The sequence below is a fragment of the Bombyx mandarina genome, chromosome 03, assembly GCF_030267445.1.
Source record: "Bombyx mandarina strain Sakado chromosome 03, ASM3026744v2".
Classification (NCBI taxonomy): Eukaryota; Metazoa; Arthropoda; class Insecta; order Lepidoptera; family Bombycidae; genus Bombyx; species Bombyx mandarina.
In genome coordinates this window covers 8,017,942-8,036,793 of record NC_143210.1, presented here as the reverse complement: position 1 = coordinate 8,036,793, position 18,852 = coordinate 8,017,942, and the positions used below count along the sequence as shown (strand labels likewise).

The 18,852-nt window shown below is 37.7% G+C and overlaps 2 protein-coding genes across 5 annotated transcripts; both read right to left on the bottom strand.

The window, feature by feature from the left end:
* Nucleotides 1-1,118: 1,118 nt before the first annotated feature.
* On the bottom strand, nt 1,119-17,036 carry LOC114251435 (protein smoothened-like). 4 transcript variants are annotated; one of them, XM_089737386.1, is made up of 11 exons: nt 16,817-16,988; nt 16,493-16,691; nt 11,328-11,982; nt 11,033-11,246; nt 9,031-9,151; nt 8,093-8,174; nt 7,173-7,397; nt 6,179-6,380; nt 5,620-5,790; nt 4,826-5,029; nt 1,119-2,042 (listed from the first exon to the last, which is right to left on the bottom strand). In XM_089737386.1, exons 2-11 carry the CDS (start codon nt 16,502-16,504, stop codon nt 1,643-1,645), a joined length of 2,286 nt encoding a protein of 761 aa, XP_089593512.1. In that variant the 5' UTR covers nt 16,505-16,691; nt 16,817-16,988; the 3' UTR covers nt 1,119-1,642. The 4 variants fall into 4 exon arrangements, with proteins under 4 accessions (XP_089593512.1, XP_089593515.1, XP_028041489.1 ...); XM_089737389.1 differs by lacking the exons at nt 16,493-16,691; nt 16,817-16,988 and adding exons at nt 13,598-13,719; nt 13,792-15,314; XM_028185688.2 differs by lacking the exon at nt 16,493-16,691 and having other exon boundaries at nt 16,817-17,036.
* LOC149503285 (pre-mRNA 3' end processing protein WDR33-like) lies at nt 13,848-16,673 on the bottom strand. The gene has a single exon (XM_089737380.1). It carries the CDS (start codon nt 16,671-16,673, stop codon nt 14,034-14,036), a length of 2,640 nt encoding a protein of 879 aa, XP_089593506.1. The 3' UTR covers nt 13,848-14,033.
* Nucleotides 17,037-18,852: the final 1,816 nt, after the last annotated feature.

Genomic DNA, 18,852 nt, shown 5'->3' with positions numbered 1-18,852 from the left:
CCTACCTTGTGACGTAAGGTTAACTCAATTGTATAGTATAAAAGCTGTCCTATCGTTTAAACCGGAATGGATTACTGTTGCACGGAAGAAATAGGCAGAGTAATGCTGGTGGTGTAGGCACCATACGTGCTCATAGGACACCCTACTGTCAGTATTTACACTTTTTATTTGAAGGTTTCATTTTTATCGCTTTTCCCTTCGTTATGGAAATCGTTCGTTGAACACAAAATAAGTACACACTTCCTTTGAAAATATGGTACTAACCCAGGGAGTAGGGCACAAAATCGGTAATCTTGTTTGTTTAAGGTCCTGAGGGGCCCAGATGAGATAGAGGGCTTCCACCGTATTTCGTCATCAGTATAGGTCTTACTACGCGCCATACTCCGGCCTGTCTGTGACGGCTTAATTTCCGCTTGCCATGGTGGTCCATTCAAGGGGTTGCCTCAATATGTGTGTGGGCTCTCTCCTGAAGTAATGGTCTACCCATTTCCTTTTGCAACGCACGATCTGCTTGTCAATAGGCATTTCCTGACCGTCCTCTCACAGGCGCTCGTTAGAGATCTTAAGCCCTCAATACATGTTGGTCGAGCTTAGACCAACGCGAGCTTATGCAAATGAATACAAGGTAAATGTTACTGCCTAGACGTTCCACAAGTTTATAGAAAACCAATTCAAATGGCCAATAGACGAATTTTGAAGAGATTTATCGATCAGTAAATAGGGTTAGGTTACTACACTCTGTCGAGTTCGACGAGTACGTTTACCGGGGTCCCTAGGCCTGCTCCTAGGGTTAGAGCTGAAGGCGTGTAAGGCAAAGGTTATTGGATCTGAGGGATCCGTAAGGACGTGTTTAGGGCGTCGACGGTGACTGGCTCCTGCGTGATCAGGATTCGGGGAGTAGTCAGCGGCGGCAACGATAAGGCGATTATCATGACGCATAGCCTTATCGAAGTATCGTTCCGACGCTGACTTCATATATTTCCGGATTGATTCGAGACCCAGGTCGTCGTGTATGTCAACGTTCCTCACGAACCACGGAGCTCCGACGGCTAGCCTGCAAAAGCGGGATTGTATGGATTGGAGGTTGTATACATTGTTTATTAAATAAAAACAAACAATATGTATCAAAAATTTATTTAAAAAACGTTTTTATCGAAAAATTTAAAGCTAGTGCAGACTTAATGTATTTGCTGTTTTGTCGACAACAAGAATAAAACATGCTTAAAAAAAACATTTCAATCGTGTGTTGTCTCAGATACAACGCGAATCACAACCTTACTGTTATGTTATTGCTTATCAAACTAATAGACAAAAATATATATTACAAAACGCTTTGTACAAATGCGATAACAAAAGTTACGCCACACAAGTTAGAATGACTCCCAAACAACTTCTGAAGATATGGCACGAGCACAGTCAAGAATGAAGACAACGTAATTTCATCACATTCGTAATATGTCATGGAATTGTTTTAATTCTATATTAATACAATCGTAGAGACTCTTCTAATCAGTCTTTATCGTAATCAGTATAATCACAAAAAATAAGTTGCTTCTTAACTTAATTTAAGTTTCAAGTTCGAGATTCAAGTTTTTATTTATTATGAAGTAATTCTTGGCACAGATTATTAAATGATTTGCGATCATTCAAAGCTGAATTTGACTTCTTCTCTGGAGCGATCATTGTTAGCCGCGACGGCCTGCAGCCAATAGCGGCTTATTTGACTCTCGATGGAAGGCGTGCTCTCCTTGCGGGGCCCAGTGGCCCGTTTACGTTTCGCTTTGGTATGTTTAGTTCGGCGGCGACCGACTTTGGTTTTCATCTCGGCGATCTTCACCGAGAGCTGACTGTCGAGTGAGTTGCGGCGAGATTCTACGGAGACGTGTCGCAGGCTGATGCTGATCTGAGAGTCCTGCGAGTTGCGTCGGTCCGGCGTGGAGCTGAGCGAGTGGTGCGGGTGCGCGTGCGCGGGCAACACCAGCGCGTCGCGGCGCCGCACGAACCGCGGCAGGTTGGCCGCCCACGACGACGACAGTTCACCGCTGTGCACAAACAATAAACTTATACTTTTACTTAACTTTTACTGACGGTAGGACCTCTTGTGAGTCCGCGCATGTAGGTGCTACCGCCCTGCCATTTTCTGCCGTGAAGCAGTAATGCGTTTCGGTTTGAAGGGTGGGGCAGCCGTTATAACTATACTGAGACCTTTAGAATTTATATCTCAAGGTGGGTGGCGCATTTTACGTTGTAGATATCTAGATAGGGCTCCAGTAACCACTTAACACCAGGTGGGCTGTGAGCTCGTCCACCAATCTAAGCAATAAAAAAATATACATGTGTGCAATTCACACGTGGTAGAAGTGAAACCTTCCAAAATTAAAATACAATTATCCTAAACGTCTTAAGTATATGTAAAATTTTGTCATTAGTAAATAATTGTAAGGTAGCGCCCTCTGTGAATTGATATTTTAATTTCACGTATAATCCTAAATTAAAATTCACTACAAGAGCTTTCATACACACGTTAGTATTAAAAAATCTCACAGATGGCGCTGTATTAAATAGTATGTATATTTCTCTCTCATTCTTTGCTGGCTTCATCCTCCACATTTTTGTATTTGTGTCTCTTACCTGTCGTTTTTTCCGTTGCATCCGGTTTGAAATCACAACGATTCTAAAGAAGTTTTCACTTCAAAAATAAAAATAAAACTTATATCACGTATCATAAACTGTCCCTTTATAAATATTTTTATTTACATTTTATGTATAAGCCGCGCCAATATAGAAACGAATCGAAAATGGCGTCTATGTACCTGAACTGGCAGATGGTAGGGTCAACTAATAAAAAGAAAGATAGAAAGAAAATGTGTTGTTTATTGTAAAAAATTAATAAAAAAAACAAATGAGAATGTACCTTACTTTACTTTACTTTAAGCAATAACAAATTTAATAAAAACAACATAATAACGAACAAATACAACAAATAACAACAGAATTTGAGAGAAAACAAAGCGCGTCGAAACAGTGTGAGAACAAAGAACTGATTTTTTGCATGCAGTACGCGCCGTGTGCGACTAAAGACAGCAATAGTTTAAAGTGAGAACGCATGATCGCCGCCGCCATTTTAGATTCGTTTCTTTAATGGCGCGGCTTATACTTAAAAGTACACATCAAATTCTTAATATATCTTTCACTTTATTTTCTAAATTATGTACTATGTGATTAAAATAAGAATAGGACCAGTCTAACGCCATATTGTGAGGTCACAGGAACTCAGTACAATATGCAAAAACGAAATGTGTGATTACAATAAGAATAGGACCAGCCTAACGCCATATTTTGAGGTCACAGGAACTCAGTACAATATGCAAAAACGAAATGATAAATATATGTTTGATGTATCGTTGTTGTAGTCTTAGGGTACCCCATTAGTACATAGGGCCCTCACAAGTTGTCTCTACTTGGCATATCGTACTAGTGTATTACTAATAAATTATTATTTAATGACGTGGTTTCTTTTTGGGAGTCACTATTAATCACTATTTCGGTTGTGCTTGCTTCTGCTGCATGTCTGTTCACCGTGGATACGATTAACTGTACTTTTATTAATACCAGTTGGCTTAAGTCAAACGGTATCTTCGAAGCAGTTTCGAAATGCTTCATGAAGCTTTCACGAATATATTAAGCGGTTTATTGCTATCAGATCCAGATACAATTCTCGCTGGTTTTAACTGGTCCAATAGTGTAATGGCACGCTTTTTCTCTTCTTCGAAGTACTTATCAACATTACTAACAACTTCTTGAGCTCGCCGATGTAAAACATCTAACTCTTTTGCTCATCGTCATTGAAAAAAAAGCCAAAACTAATTTTAAGAATTAACAAAAACAAATCAACAAAATCAAATTAAACAAGAAAATCAACATAAGTGTGTATGTATATGCACTCAGATCGCGTAATACACTGACAAGACCCCGATGCCAAACTCGCGATAACATCAAATCAAGATGGCGTCTGTACTGCCTTAAAAATATTAATACGTATAATAAAATGACGGATTTCGGGAATCGGAAAACTCATTTCAAATTACGTACAAATAAATGGCGCTGATCTATTTTTAACATTTTTTCGGACCATACTTATATGAGTGAAGTTAGCCGAGAGCCTGTCCTATGCTTATATTAAGAGCATTGTATGGCGGTATAGTCCTAAAAATAAATATATATTGTACAATTCCAGGCATATTATATATATTGCAGTTTTGTTTTATCGGTGAACTTTCTGTTGTACATTGTATGTGTGGGTATAAAAGCAGATATATGTTAGAGAATCAACTGTTAATTGTGATTGTCTATTGATCAGTAAGATAGAAATCTAAAGTTTTTTTTTTTTTTTTAAATTACTGGTGGCCCGGAGGCCTTTCCAGTTTCACCAGGACAAGTGGGCGAGCAAAGGCTCAGCCGGGAGGGTTGGGATTTGCTAACCGGCGAACTCTTTGTCGAGTTCGACGAGTACGGTTACCGGGGTCCCTAAGCCTGCTCCTAGTGTTAGAGCTGAAGGCGTCTAATGCAAAGGTTATTGGATCTGATGGATCCGTAAGGACGTGGAATCTTAAGTTACTAATGGTAGAGCCCTCAAAAGTGGCTCACGTCTACACGATAACCATTGTATCAAAGCTATTGTCACTAAGCCAACATAACCTTAATATAATTTAATATAAAATGTTGCATTATTTTTTAAATACTTTTCCTTTCTAATATAACGGGGATATCTTATTCAATTATATACCGCTTAATAGTTGTAAGCTTGTATTATAATAGTTTTTACCTTTCATGTTTCGCATCTTCCGGGTAATCGATCGGAGAGGTGTGATCCAGACACAGCCCAACGGGATCTTGCCTGGAGCCGCCCAGAGATATGGAGAGTCGTCCTCGGGCCGCGAACTCCGCGCGGCGCCTGTAGGCTCGACGTATCAACTCGTGCTTTTGTGCGCGACGAGTTATTTCCTCATCAACGGAGCATCCACATTTCCTGTCAATATTAATTTAATTTTGTATTACATTGTATTGTAGGGCACACACATTATGAATATGGGCTAACGCGTTGATCGCCATGCGGCATACCGGTGGGCCTAGCGTACTATACCAGTCGGACCAAGCCAAAATCAGGGAATCAGTATTTTTTATTAACTTGAGATTTTCATTCTAAAATTTATAATATGCGATAAAAATTAGCAACTTTTACCGTTTAGTTTTTAAGACATTTTAAAAGCCTATAATCTTGATAAAAACCTGTTCATCATAACCTTATATAATAATAATAATAATAATAACAACTACAACTTTCTATTGGATTTGAAAACCAATGCATTCGGTTCGGCTAAAGCCCACATAGCTAACTTCCATATGCGTTGATAGCTGCAATCTATGTGGCCTGAAGGAAAATACTCGATTTTTCATGTGGCGTTCAAAGTGTTAATACTTCACGAGCTAACCGTTATATATGTCAAAAGACTTGATGTTAGTGCTGATGGTTGCTCATGCATCAGCAATGTCAAGGGCTTAGAAAATCTGTTTTTCGCCCTAAAGCATTTTGCCTACGGCATAAATTGCTTCCGGTACCTGGCCAGATATCGTCTCCAGGCGGCGAGGGCAGCCGGCGTCCAGGTCCACGAGGACATGAGTGCTCCGGCCGCGAAGCAACACAGCAGTCGCAGCTGCAGCACAGATATCGAGGGACGAGAGCCCGTCAAACATTCCTTCTGCCTTTCTTGACCAGCTTCTAGTCGACAGCTGTAATAAGTAGGTACCATAAAACATGACTCATCATGAAAATTCTGTAGTGAATTTTTCCAATTACTAATTATCAAATGTATATTGTAAAAATATATACTAGTGCTCACGATTCTACATAGATATAAATAGGCTAAAAACAGTTTAATACCCTTTTTTAGTCTGTTTGTTTAGTTTAAGTGTTATCAATGGGTAAATAAGTTAGACAAACAATAGTATACCAAAGTATTTCCTTCCGTGATCTTTATGAAATCTTTCAAATATTTGAACATGCTAATTATAATCTTTATCGTAAAATTCATTTGAATTCTATACGTAATTGTATATTCATTAATGTAAAGTAAACAGTAATACCGAGTTGGTCGATGTGACGGATCGTCTAACTTACATGATATTCCTCTTAAACGAGTCTTTCCAAAGGTCTGCATTCCTGAACTCGTAGATGTGACAAGCGAACGTGACGCAGATGAAGACGGCCACCAGCGCCGCCGTGATGGAGCACCGCGTGATCGTACGGCGGATCTTGTTTGAGGCTCGCGGAGATATCACATCTTTACTCGACACTCGGACCACGACAAGGGAAAATACGCCTGCAAGAAAATATTGTTATGAATATTGTATTGTTGTAGAATGTTGTATTGAATTTGTAATGTGAATGTACACAGGCTTCCGGGGTCCGATCAGCAATAAACTAGCTTAACGGAAGCAGAAATCAATTTAACAACCGATACAAATCTTGGAAGTTAACAGCTGCTATAACTCTTAATTTCGAGCGGTCCACATTAACGCAAAGCACATTATTCATTATCTTCACTACATAGTATAAAACAAAGTCGCTTTCTCTGTCCCTATGTATGATTAAATCTTTAAAACTACGCAACGGATTTTGATGCGGTTTTTTTTTAATAGATAGAGTGATTGAAGAGGAAGGTTTATATGTATAATAACATCCATTAAATAGTTGAGAAATCAATAATAAATTACAGTTTCCGAAGCGAAGAGAGGGCGGGTCGCTATTAAATATAAAAATGAATTGCTGCTCGTTAGTCTCGCTAAAACTCGAGACGGCTAGACCGATTTGGCTAATTTTGGTCTTGAATTATTTGTGGAAGTCCAGAGAAGGTTTAAAAGGTAGATAAATATTAAATGCTCGGAATTAAATAAAAATAACAATTTCGTTTTTCCTTTGATGTGTCCTCCGTCGGATTCCTTTTGTTTGTTTTAAGTTTATTTTATACAAAAGTTTAGGTCTTTTATTTATCGATTGAGGCACTACGAAGTCTGCCGGGTCAACTAGTTTTATTTATAAAATACTAGTGCTTTCCTTGCAATTATTATTTTCCACCAAATATATCAAATATTGTTGTATACAAACATGTCACCTCTTAAAAGAAAATATCCGCCTAAAGTAAGCACGACGGCCAGCGGCGCGAGCAACAAGGCGGCGCGCATGGGATGGTTCACGTAGCCGACGAAGCACACGCCCGTGACGCTGCTCCCGTCCACTTCTCCGAACGCCATTGTTGTTATCGTTAATATCAAAGGGAGAGACCACGCCACCAGGTGGAAATACGCAGCTTTCTTGTCAATACGATCTTGTATTTTACCTGTAATAAAATAACTTATTTTTTTTTAATTCTGCAATTATATTACGGCGATGGTTACTATGCGATCAAAATAAAAATAGGATTGACATTGCCATTATTAATTTATGTTAAACTTAAAATAGTTTAGGCAATTAAAGTATTAAATACTACCCACGTAATGTTATCTTCTTAAATTATATTTCTTTGAGATTAGTGAAATACTTATTGTTTAATTCATATTAATGAAGTACGATAGACAGCTAAGAAATGATAGACTTTTGTTTTATTTTGAATGCATAGTGGTGAAAAGTAGCATGGTGGTGGTATTTTGGGAATCTAGAATATTTCAAAAGTTGACATCTAGTTAGATGATCTAAAGGTATTTCGACAACATTTTTAAGAATGCAACAGTGAATTTATGAAAATTTCACAATTACTTTTCAGTAAAATTGTTGATTGCCTACAGAATATCTACAATACCTACTTTACCAGAAGACTACTGAATCTAAAACACCACATTTAATCTACTGTGTAAAAATTAGTTTACATTTTTATTAGAATTATCAATCCCTTTACTACTAATATTTTGAGTAATTTGTAATTCTCACCTCGAAGCTACTTAATTCTGTCCGAAACTGAAGTTGATTATGAAAAATAAAAGAAAATTATTTAAAATTATAAATTAAATTAGAATTTTTATCCAAAAATTCACTCACCCAGAGCTCGAAAACTACACATGTGCCAAGCGTACGTGAATATAACGAACCAGACGCAGGCTGCCATCATAAAATAATAAACCTGAAAGAGATAATTTCTGTATTCAACAGTCAAATTGGGTATTGATATCTATACTAATATTATAAAGCTGAAGAGTTTGTTTGTTTGAACGCGCTAATCTCAAAAACTACAGGTCCGATTTGAAAAATTCTTTCAGTGTTAGACAACCCATTTTTTGAGGACGGCACGGAGGAGTGGAGCACCAATAAATAATGTTTCAAAATAGGTGTTTAAATAGCTCCTTAACATTCTATAATTCAAAACAATTTTCACTTTCTACGTAAATGAAGTGGGGGTAAAATTTAGCGTTATGCCCAAGTAACTATTCCACGCGAACGGAGTCGCGGGCAAAAGCTAGTTTAACTATAAATGAGTAGGCGACCTCTCGTATGAGTCGTCATCGTTACGTAAAACAATTTGAATGCTGCCCTATCCACCTAGACACATGAGATCGAAGTCTCAACTGTGGCGTGTAGTGTGTTCAGCTATTCGATGAAATATTTAAGGGGTCGTTTTAATCACTTCGAATTGTCTATAAGCCGTTTAGGGCCTCTGATCTGTCAAACTATAACATCTACTAATTGTAGTAGCTGTCTTTAAGTTTTTTATGAGATCATTTTCAGTGCCTTCCATGTGGTTCTGGAATAAACTCCTCGATTTTTCTGTTCCGAAAGAAAGCTGTTAGTTCATTAGTTACTAGCTGCGAATACTCGAGAACAAGCTTCTCATTATGTCAAAAGATCAAATACATGTACACACGCTACGTGCCCAGACTTGAACCTGTTCCACGATAGGATCACGTGTGGTGTCAAGTCAAGTGCCAGTACAAAAATTAGACGTGAAATTTTCATTAAAGCAAAACATTGTTTATATTTACCAAAACGAATACGACAACGCAAAATAAATTTTCTTCGGCCGATGGCTCCCCTTGTCGTCTAGTGCCATCTTTCGAGCAAACTATATCGTCTCTTGAGCCGACACCGAATTGAACAAGCCAACTGAAACAGAAAGTTTTGTTATTTGAAAAAAAAATAAATAAATATCGATAAATTAAAAGACTTCTCAGAGAACTCCGCGTTTATTCACCATCTTTGACATAGCAGTCTTAGATAAAAACAAATCAGCGACATTAAGAACCCAAAACTTACTCTGGTTAACTAAATTTCACTCAGAACTAAATTTTTCAACATGCTCAGAATAAGAAGGATCCAGAAGAAAAGACTTTTAAACTCAAATGTATCGGCCTTGTAAGGTTTCACAAATTTTCGTATCTGTCAGCAAGTAATGAAACATTTTTTTAAAAGATCACTGCATGATAGATAAATATTCAACAGAAAAAAATCACTACAGGATTCTATTATCCATCTAGAAATATACATGAATGGCACAGTCAATACAGTGGATTGCCGAAGACTCGAATATACCTCTAACAGCCTGGCCACGGGACATTCGCCGATGCGAATATTCGCGCGGTGCGAACGGCGAAGCGTCTAGCGACTAAAACAAGCGCATAGAAATGTACCTAACAAGCCACGCGCACCGGCGACCGGCGAAGCGACCGGCGAAATGTACCGAGCGAATCGCGCGATGCGGCGGGCGAGCAAAACAAATGCATGAATACGGACGGCGCGAGCCACGGAGTCGAGCGGTAGTCGCGGCGAATAGTACAGTGATTAAATGAGTTTAGTTGTTTTCGCCGCGAAAAATTAACGCCCAAATTTTTATATTTTTTATTTATTTTTTATTTTATATTTTTAAAGTCGTCGTGGCCTAACGGACGTCCGGTGCAATCGTGTTGAGCGATGCACCGGTGTTCGAATATCAGGCGGGTACCAATTTTTGTAATGAAATACGTACTCAACAACACTCAACGTTCACGATTGATTTCCACGGTGAAGGAATAACATCGTGTGATAAAAATGAAATCTTCAAAATAATAATTTGCGTAATTACTGGTGGTAGGACCTCTTGTGAGTCTACACGGGTGGGTACTACCACCCTGCCTATTTCTGCCGTGAAGTAGTAATGCGTTTCGGTTTGAAGGGTGAGGCAGCCATTATAACTATACTTGAGACCTTAGAACTTATATCTCAAGGTGGGTGGCGCATTTACGTTGTGGATGTCTATGGGCTCCAGTAACCACTTAACACAAGGTGGGCTGTGAGCTCGTCCACCCATCTAAGCAATAAAAAAATAAAATAGCTGAAATACTAGCTAGACCAGCTATTTGGAAGTCTAGCCACCCAAAGTATTTCTCGTACTTCTTGTGGAATTCTCCATCTATAGGTATACTCCGATTCTTATTCAAATCATGTACTTCACAATCTTTTCCAAATAATAGGTCCTGAACCAAAAAACTATTAATTTGTAAGCAATATCGAGATAATTTCGATATAGACATTTCGCTGTCGGACTTCCTTACTAGTCGCGGCGGCGAACGTGAGTACCCGTGGCCTGCAAACGGTGCTGCGCGAATGGTCGCCTCGCCCACCGCTTCGCTGTTCGCACCGCCGATCCCCGTGGCCAGGCCGTAAAGCCTACAAGGATCCAAACAAGACGATCGCCGGCGTACATGTGCACATTCTTTATTTTATTTTATAGCACGTTATGATCCAGTAACCATCCAGACCAAATGTACTACAAGGCGACCACTTTTGGTTTGGTCTGGATGGTCTGCTGGATTTTACACATTCAGTCATCGAGCCGAGAACCCAAGTGACGACTGACTTGCGCGAGATGTGGTGGCTTGTATGATCACAACTACCCAAACGTAAAACAAACGAAAACTTAATAAAGCCGATTTGCGGATAGCGAACCTTTAAGCCAATGACTACTTGATGTGAAAAAAGTGGATTATGTTGTAGTCCTATTCCACTCACCCCATTGACGCAACAGCGAAACACACGTTGATATAAAATATAACTAATGCGGGATATTTGTTAGCACTCCGCCAGTCTATGAGGAACGTGGCTACGGTCAGCAGGTTTAGGGCCAGACACACACCGGCGCCCCAGGCTACCAGTTTATGTATTTGTTGGTGTTCATCTTCAGTGTACAACGGGTCACGACACGGCAATCCGCAACCGGTTATACCTACAGAAACAAAAAGAAAAAAACTTATGTTTGTGATGGATGTTTCAAAGCATTATCGATTTTTTTAGAAATTTCTAGTACCTTCGTAGACGCGCAAGGACTTGTCCGTGTGTATTAGGGGCGGTAAACATTTTCCGGTTGTATTAAATTTAACCTCTCTCATGGCATTATCACAATTCGGCGGAAACAATGTTGTGTTGCATTTGAGAAAAGAAGGAAAATATGAAGTGTTATAGAGGATAGCGCACGGTTCCATTGTTATTTTGCACATCTCGAACGAAGGCATATATACCATATCGTGGTCTAATATTTTCTCACATTTCGGCATGAAAGTCGCACAAAGCAAGGGTTGGATAACGGCCCAACAATTGGGTACATTGATTAAATTTTTATAAAACTCTAGTTGGTTCTGTATTTGCCGCTGACTATTGTAGAAAGTCAAGTGCACGCTTGTTTTACTATATGGAAGTATCGACCCGAGGCACGTGGAATTAAAAAGCGGTTCACAGCGGGCCCTCATCACACAACTATTCATTTTCGTTTCTCGTTCCGGAAACCATTGTGTACTTTCGTCTGGTTTTATTAATCTGTAAATTGGGGTCCCGTTAATCGCTTCAAGGTGAACGGTGACGTTTTCCTTTAAGTCCACTAATAAGTTTTTGTCGCTGCCAGAATCGAAATGACTCCCGCGACATGATGACAAGACGAGCAGCCACCGCGTCCACGTCAAGATCATCTGGAACAAAAAGAGAGGGTTTTGACTATTGCAATTTATTAATTACGATCAGGGCAAAACCAAAATTAAAAACAATTGAAACTACAATTTTATTCCCAACTTTCCTTTATTCAAGGTTGAGGGCGATATTAAATGAAACCCTTAGAAATTTAAAAAATTTATTATATCCACAAAATTTTAGGATCCTTAATAACGTATTCCTCAATTTTATTATAATTAACGCATCGATGACAGTCCAAGGGTTGAGGGCAAGCAGTGATGAAGGGTATGATCAGTGCATTCTAGATATAACATATCAGCATAAAGTTACGAAACTCAATATTCAAAATAAGAATTAACCCTTCATTCAATCAGAATAATCATTTTTGTAAATATCAGATTCAATATTCACTTTTATCCAATCATTATGTTATTTTTAGCGCCTTCCAAATATTCATGATTGAATAACGACATAAATATTCAACTTAACATCAACGAATGCAGCTCTATACTGAAAATTGATCAGACCCTATAAGTAAACACTAAGCGTTTATTATTGTTATTATTAATGTCGTGTTGAAGAGGATGTGGTGAAATAAAGAACTCACTGTAATTTATTTGATAAAACTAAATAATGAACACATTTTTGTTTTAAAAAAAATATATAAAACAGTACTAAAAAGCAGTGAATGTTTTGCAATTATACAACTAACACTACAGCGCTCTCATCGTCATACATCTCACCAGAATAACTTAAAACTTACACATTAAAATAATCTTGTACTAACTAAACAACTGTAATTAATTTCTCATATATAGTTCCTAAACAAACTTGTTAATCATGGAAGTAAAAACCGCAAGAGAAGTGTTGAACAGATTATAGTTTGTCAATCACAATGGGAATATTTGAGGTACATCCATCAACCACTAGGTCGATGTTGTTGATGCCTCTGGTGCAATAAAGCGACTTCATGCTAATGAAAACCTTTTTCTAAACTTATTGAAAAAGGACACAGCCCTGCTGCTTAAATGCAATATTTGTTGGGACTGGAAAAAAAATCTCTAGAAACACAACAACCTTAATGTTTTTTTTTATCAAAAATGGGTGTTCCCATAAATGAAGAATATTATGGTGGAAAAATGAAGATGCTGATATGATTTCAAATGATTTCTCAAAGCATTTCCCTAGTGGATCTTGAGGTACAGGAATTTTTGTAATTCATTCAATAAAACAACCACAACTTGATTTCTGTTAAAAACCAATCAGAAACTATAATGAAAAATATGGATGGGAGAGCTAAAAAAATGTAAGGAACAAAAACTTCAGAAAAAACGAATAGTGAAGAAAATTGTATAGACCAATCAATTGTCAATGAAATGGTGTTCTCGTGATGACAAATAGAAATGTTTCAATCAAGTATAGCCTAGAGTAAAATGCATTACTGAATACACTGATAATTTAAGGATATCAGGGTAGGATAACCCTTGGACAGTTTTATTGGTTCCATAAATCTTTATTTTTTTTTTTAATAAAAATTTAACCACATTTACAAAATGTTTGGTACATTGTTAACTTTATTTCAGAAAAATTCATATATTATTGACAAAACAAATTCAATAAATACCAGTCTCTTACTATAAAGTTGCTGGAGTTGAACGGATGACTACTGCATTACAAGACTGCACACTATCTTGAAATACTGGAGGCAATCTTCAAATGTCTGTGTGGTCTTCTCAATTTTTCACAATTTTAATTACCTGATATCATAGAAAGATTTATTTAAGTAGTAGAACTTTTTTAAATCAACTTAATAGAAAAGATAAACTCACCAATTACAGCCACAACAAAGAATATTTATATACCTGTATAAACTTTAAAAAAAAAATTTGTAACGTAGATTTATTAAGTTTTCAGCTTATGAAATTAAGATACAAGCTGTAAATAAAAATTATGTACAACCATTTTCAGTCACTATAAAATTGTCTTACTCGCATACACAACTTGACACTTCACTTACAGGAGCGAAATTATTCATTTGAGAAGGTACCGAAAATTACAAATCTTTTATTAACTAATTTGAAACGGATTTACTGCCTCGTCTAAAGTTTCTGTTATGACCACCACCTCGTCGATTTCGTGGTGATCCTCTGGAGCCATTGTTGCCGCGTCGATTACCACGTCCTCCATAACCATTCATACCTCGACCTCTAACACGAGTCCTTCCCCTATAACCATGCTCCCATCGCTGATTTCTAGAAAATCCTTCATCACCTTTCTCGTCTTCATTGTAATTACTTTCTTCTTCATAATTTTGATCGTAAGATTCTTCCTCATTATATTCTTCATCATTTTGTGAATATTGCTGATTTTCATAATTAGAATCAAACTGAGATTTATTGTAACCATTGTCATTAAAGGAAGACCGTGGTGGCAAGTTTCCCAAGGGTGGCATGACTCCCATTGGTGGCATGTTACCCATTGGGGGCATATTTCCCATTGGGGGCATATTTCCCATTGGAGGCATATTTCCCATTGGTGGCATACTACCTCTTGGTGGCAAATTTCCCATTGGAGGCATATTTCCTAAGGGTGGCATAGCACCCATGGGTGGCATGCCTGACATGTGTGGAGGAGGCATGTGCATAGAACCAAGGGGTGGTCTCATAGGGGGTCTAATTGGTCCCATACCCATAGGGGGTCTCATCATGTTATTCATAACTAGTGGCATATTAGTCACCTGTTGCATGTTAGACATGTCTGGGCCATTATTATATTTTGCAGTTTTTTCTGAATCATGGGTTCCATTTTTATCCATATCATTATCATAGTATTCTTCATCTCGTTCATAATCTTCTTTGTTATTTTGTTCATCTTCATCACCATTTTCATTTTCATTTTGGTCAGGGTATTCAAATGGTTGAAAGTTTTCTTCATCGGCATCATCTTCTAAATGAGGCATAACATCATGCAACTCTTCTAGTTCCCCACTAGCTATATATTTTCTAAGAGAAACATGTCCTTCAGTTATTGCTTTCTCAAGTTTAGACCCAGGTTCTACTCCAATTAATTTTCCATAAATGAATATGGCAGATGGATTGATGTGTTCAAGTGGTATGGAGCCTGGGACTGATTCAACTAGAGCCTGGCTCAGGACTTCTGTAGAAGATTCTTCAGCACTAGGAGCATGATTCCATTGGGCTTGGAAGTTTCGAGGAATAGGTTTACTATATGGAACTTTTTTAACTTTCTTCTCAAATTCCATAGGAACAAATGTAGTATCTAAATCTAACCCAGGAATAACTTTATCTGTATCAGAGGAAAATATTTCTACTTTATCTTCAGGTCCCATACCAGGAATTGTAGTAGGTTCTTCCAAGTCTTGATCATCTTGAACTCCGGGAGGTAAGGTATTCAAATTATATTTGTCTCTCATAAGGTCACCTGGACGGTTCCGAGTCCAAAATTTAGAAGTATGGTCATTTGAACCTGAGCACAATATATGACCCAGTGGATGCCAAGCCATTGTCCAGACAATAGATTCATGTGCTCCTTCAATACAACCAACTTCTTTATCAGTACCTACATTCCAAAATAAAATAGCTCCATCAGATCCCCCAGAACAAAATAAGCCTTCATGATGTGGATGCCATGCCACACTGGAAGCTTCCTTTTTGTGTCCTCTAAAAATTTGCAGTTCAGACCCTAGCTTACGTATGTCAAATAATTTAAGTAAATGATCACGGGATGCAGTTATTAGCCAGTTACCATTATCATTCCACTTTAAGTCCATTACTGTAGATTTATGAGCATGAAGAGTTGACAATGCTGTCCCTGATTTTGGATCCCATAATTTAATAGGCTGTTGGTTGTCTTTACTGCCTGATACAATGAGTGCTTTAGTTGGATGCCATTGAACACATTTCACATCAGCACCATGACCTCTCAATATTCTTTCTTCTTGACATCTATAGAAATCAAATATCCTGAGCGTGCCATCATCTGAACATGTTACTATCTTAGAATCACTAGGGCTGAAACTGATTCCTCTTACAGCTTCTTTATGAGCTTGATACATTTTAACATTATTCATATTACTCTGCCAGTATTTTATAAATCCTGAATGGTCTCCAGTTACCATCCAGCCTTCTCCATGTGACCAAACCATTGATCTTACTGGTGAGTCATGAGCTTGGAGAATGGTTTCAAAGTTAAATGTTAATCCATTCCATAGTGTAAATTCTCCTGAGGAAGCACCTGTTATTAATCTTCTACCTTCAGGAGTCCATGCTACAGCAAAGATAGGACATCTCATTTTATTAGTGGCTGTTTTAACAAAACGTGTTGTAACGGCATTTATTGGATTATCAGGATATGAAGGAGGAGGTAAAAGGTCAGGGGTGTACATCGCGTCCGGTTGAAGCGCATGTCTATCGCGCCAGTCTCTTTGCCAAACGCGGCATTCTAATGCTTTTATAATAGCCGCGTTATAATCTACAGTTTTACGCATTACTGATTTACGCAAACGTTTACCGTCGAAATCATCTTGTGTCATATTAAGAGGGCCCTGTGGTGGAAATCGCATCTGGTAGTTGAAAGGTCTAAAGTTATGGCGAATGTTGTTCCGCCCCGGTGGCGGGCCCATGGGTGGACCCATCATACCCATGCCCGGCGGGGGCATACCCATGTTCTGGTGAGGATGTCCGAAATCCATGTTTTATTACTTGGATACCTAGTTAGAGAAACATTGTAAATATTACAATTGCAGTTAGTAAACCCAAATACAACGCGTTGCAATTTGCTCTACCCATTTCGAAAACTTAACACGATTCAAGTCAACCACTTTTAATAACTTACCTTATCTTGATTTTTAAACTATAACATTGTCGATTGTTTCTTCACAGCAGCACAATACACACTTTGAAATTATTGTCAGGATTTTTTTATGTATATAAACAAACAGAAAACAAATTTCATTACATACAATAACCTCATTAAAACGCTACCAAGCAAACAGCCATTTTGAAACAGGGTTGCCAATATCAGATAGGTACCAATCCATTTCGATTTATGGCACTCGAAACGACCATAGACTATATAAATCCAAAAAAAAATGTAATTAAGCTGTTTTGGCTAGAATGTCAGAAAACATGTAATAAATAGTTTTATTTTCTTACCGTTTTTAAATTCAAACTTGTGTCACCTTATTATAACTCAATATTATAAGTAAACTGCATTCAAATCACAGTACATTCAAGGAATATCAACGAACATTACTTCTTGGTTTTTTTTTTAAATTACATTGAAGTTGAAAATTCCATTAGCAGCAGTGTTTGATTTTACACTATTTCAAAGCAAATTCAGTATAGAGAAAAACCATGGATAACACCATGGTTCATTCCTACTGCCTAGAAGCACTGTGCTCATTCACAGGGCATTTCCAGAAATCCTTTGCGCAACGTACCCTCCACACCGAAATAAACTTGCATAATCGTCCTTGTCGAACTATTTGTCGTAATCGACGAAGAGTTTAACATTCTTCTTAACTATTACTTTGCAGAAGATTAATTTTAAGAATGTTTTGAGGAATCTAAATAAATATACTGTCATTATTATGTGCACAATAATAAATAATTTAAGATAAATAATAGTAGTCCGTAATAAATGCTGAATATTATTCAATTACTGATTTTTCGAACATTTGGAGTAAGTAGGTGAGCTTTTAAATTACGATATTTTGTTGTAGGGTATTCAAATATAACACTTGATTAAGAATAAGTGTATTCGTATTGAGCGATAGGACTGTGCTGAATTTCAAATCTCACAATTAGCTTATATTTTTAATAAAATGTGCAATTGTGCGGGTACCTTGCCACATTAACATCCATGTGACGTTATACGCAACTAAAAAGCATAGTTAATAAAAAAAATTTACATAATTTAAATAATTATTTATTGAGTTGTTACAGTCATTATGATAGGGTTTAGCAAATAAAGAATATTAAAGTTGTTCCTTTTCAAATACATACTTATACCTAATTGTACACACGCATCTATGTAAACATGCCCACCCATAAATCTCGATAAAAAAGCTTCATCATTGTGTCTTTCATCAATTTAAATTTAAATGGAGTCGTCAGAGGTAGGCAGCGGCTTTGACACCTTTCGTCCTTTGTTTGACCTTTGATACAATTGGATGTGCGAAGTCGTGAGATTTTATACTTAGTAATGGTAGGGAATTTAAAATTTAGGGAACTTCATTCCTCAAAAAATCCTCATAATTCTCACCATTTAAATTGTTAGGCAAAAAGTGGGGTCCAATGAAATGGTTATTTATGACGCCCATCCAAACATTCAATGAAAAGCGTCTTTGTGAACCTGTTGGTTTGACTTTTCTTGGATTTCGTAATCTTTTTGGAATGGATGTGGAATTACAAACAAGGAGACGAATGATATTCCAGCACGATGGTTGTCCAGCGCACTATCGAATTACTGTGCGCCAGTGGCTGGATACCTCATTCCCAAGGCGTTGGATTGGCAGGGGGGGTCCAATTCCATAGCCTGCACGGTGTCCCGACCTGACACCGGTAGATTTTTAAGTGTGGGGGCACATGAAATCCCTTGTTTATGCAACGCCAACTCCGTCTGCCGAAATCCTGCGAGAAAAAATAATCGAAGCGGCTAGGCGGCTGTAGAAATACGACGGTCTTTCACTTCAAGAGTGACAGTGAAAGAGATAAGGAAGCGTGTGCGGGCATGTATTTACCGTAGGGGAAGTCACTTTGAACAAGATTTGTAAAATATGTCGCAAAATTGATTAATAAAAGATATTTTTTAATTTCCATTTTTTCTTTACACTTTACCTATCATCATGTTATTCATTTTTTTCTGAG

What these genes read in the sequence shown, in the direction of transcription:
- LOC114251435 (XM_089737386.1), bottom strand. An exon ending in TGGAGACGATATCTGGCCAG is followed by an intron (nt 5,030 to 5,619) that starts GTACCGGAAGCA and finishes TAATATTGACAG; the next exon opens with GAAATGTGGATGCTCCGTTG. An exon ending in GAAGATGCGAAACATGAAAG is followed by an intron (nt 2,043 to 4,825) that starts GTAAAAACTATT and finishes GTTTGTGCACAG; the next exon opens with CGGTGAACTGTCGTCGTCGT.
- LOC149503285 (XM_089737380.1), bottom strand. Translation starts at nt 16,673, where the DNA reads ATGGATTTCGGACATCCTCACCAGAACATGGGTATGCCCCCGCCGGGC.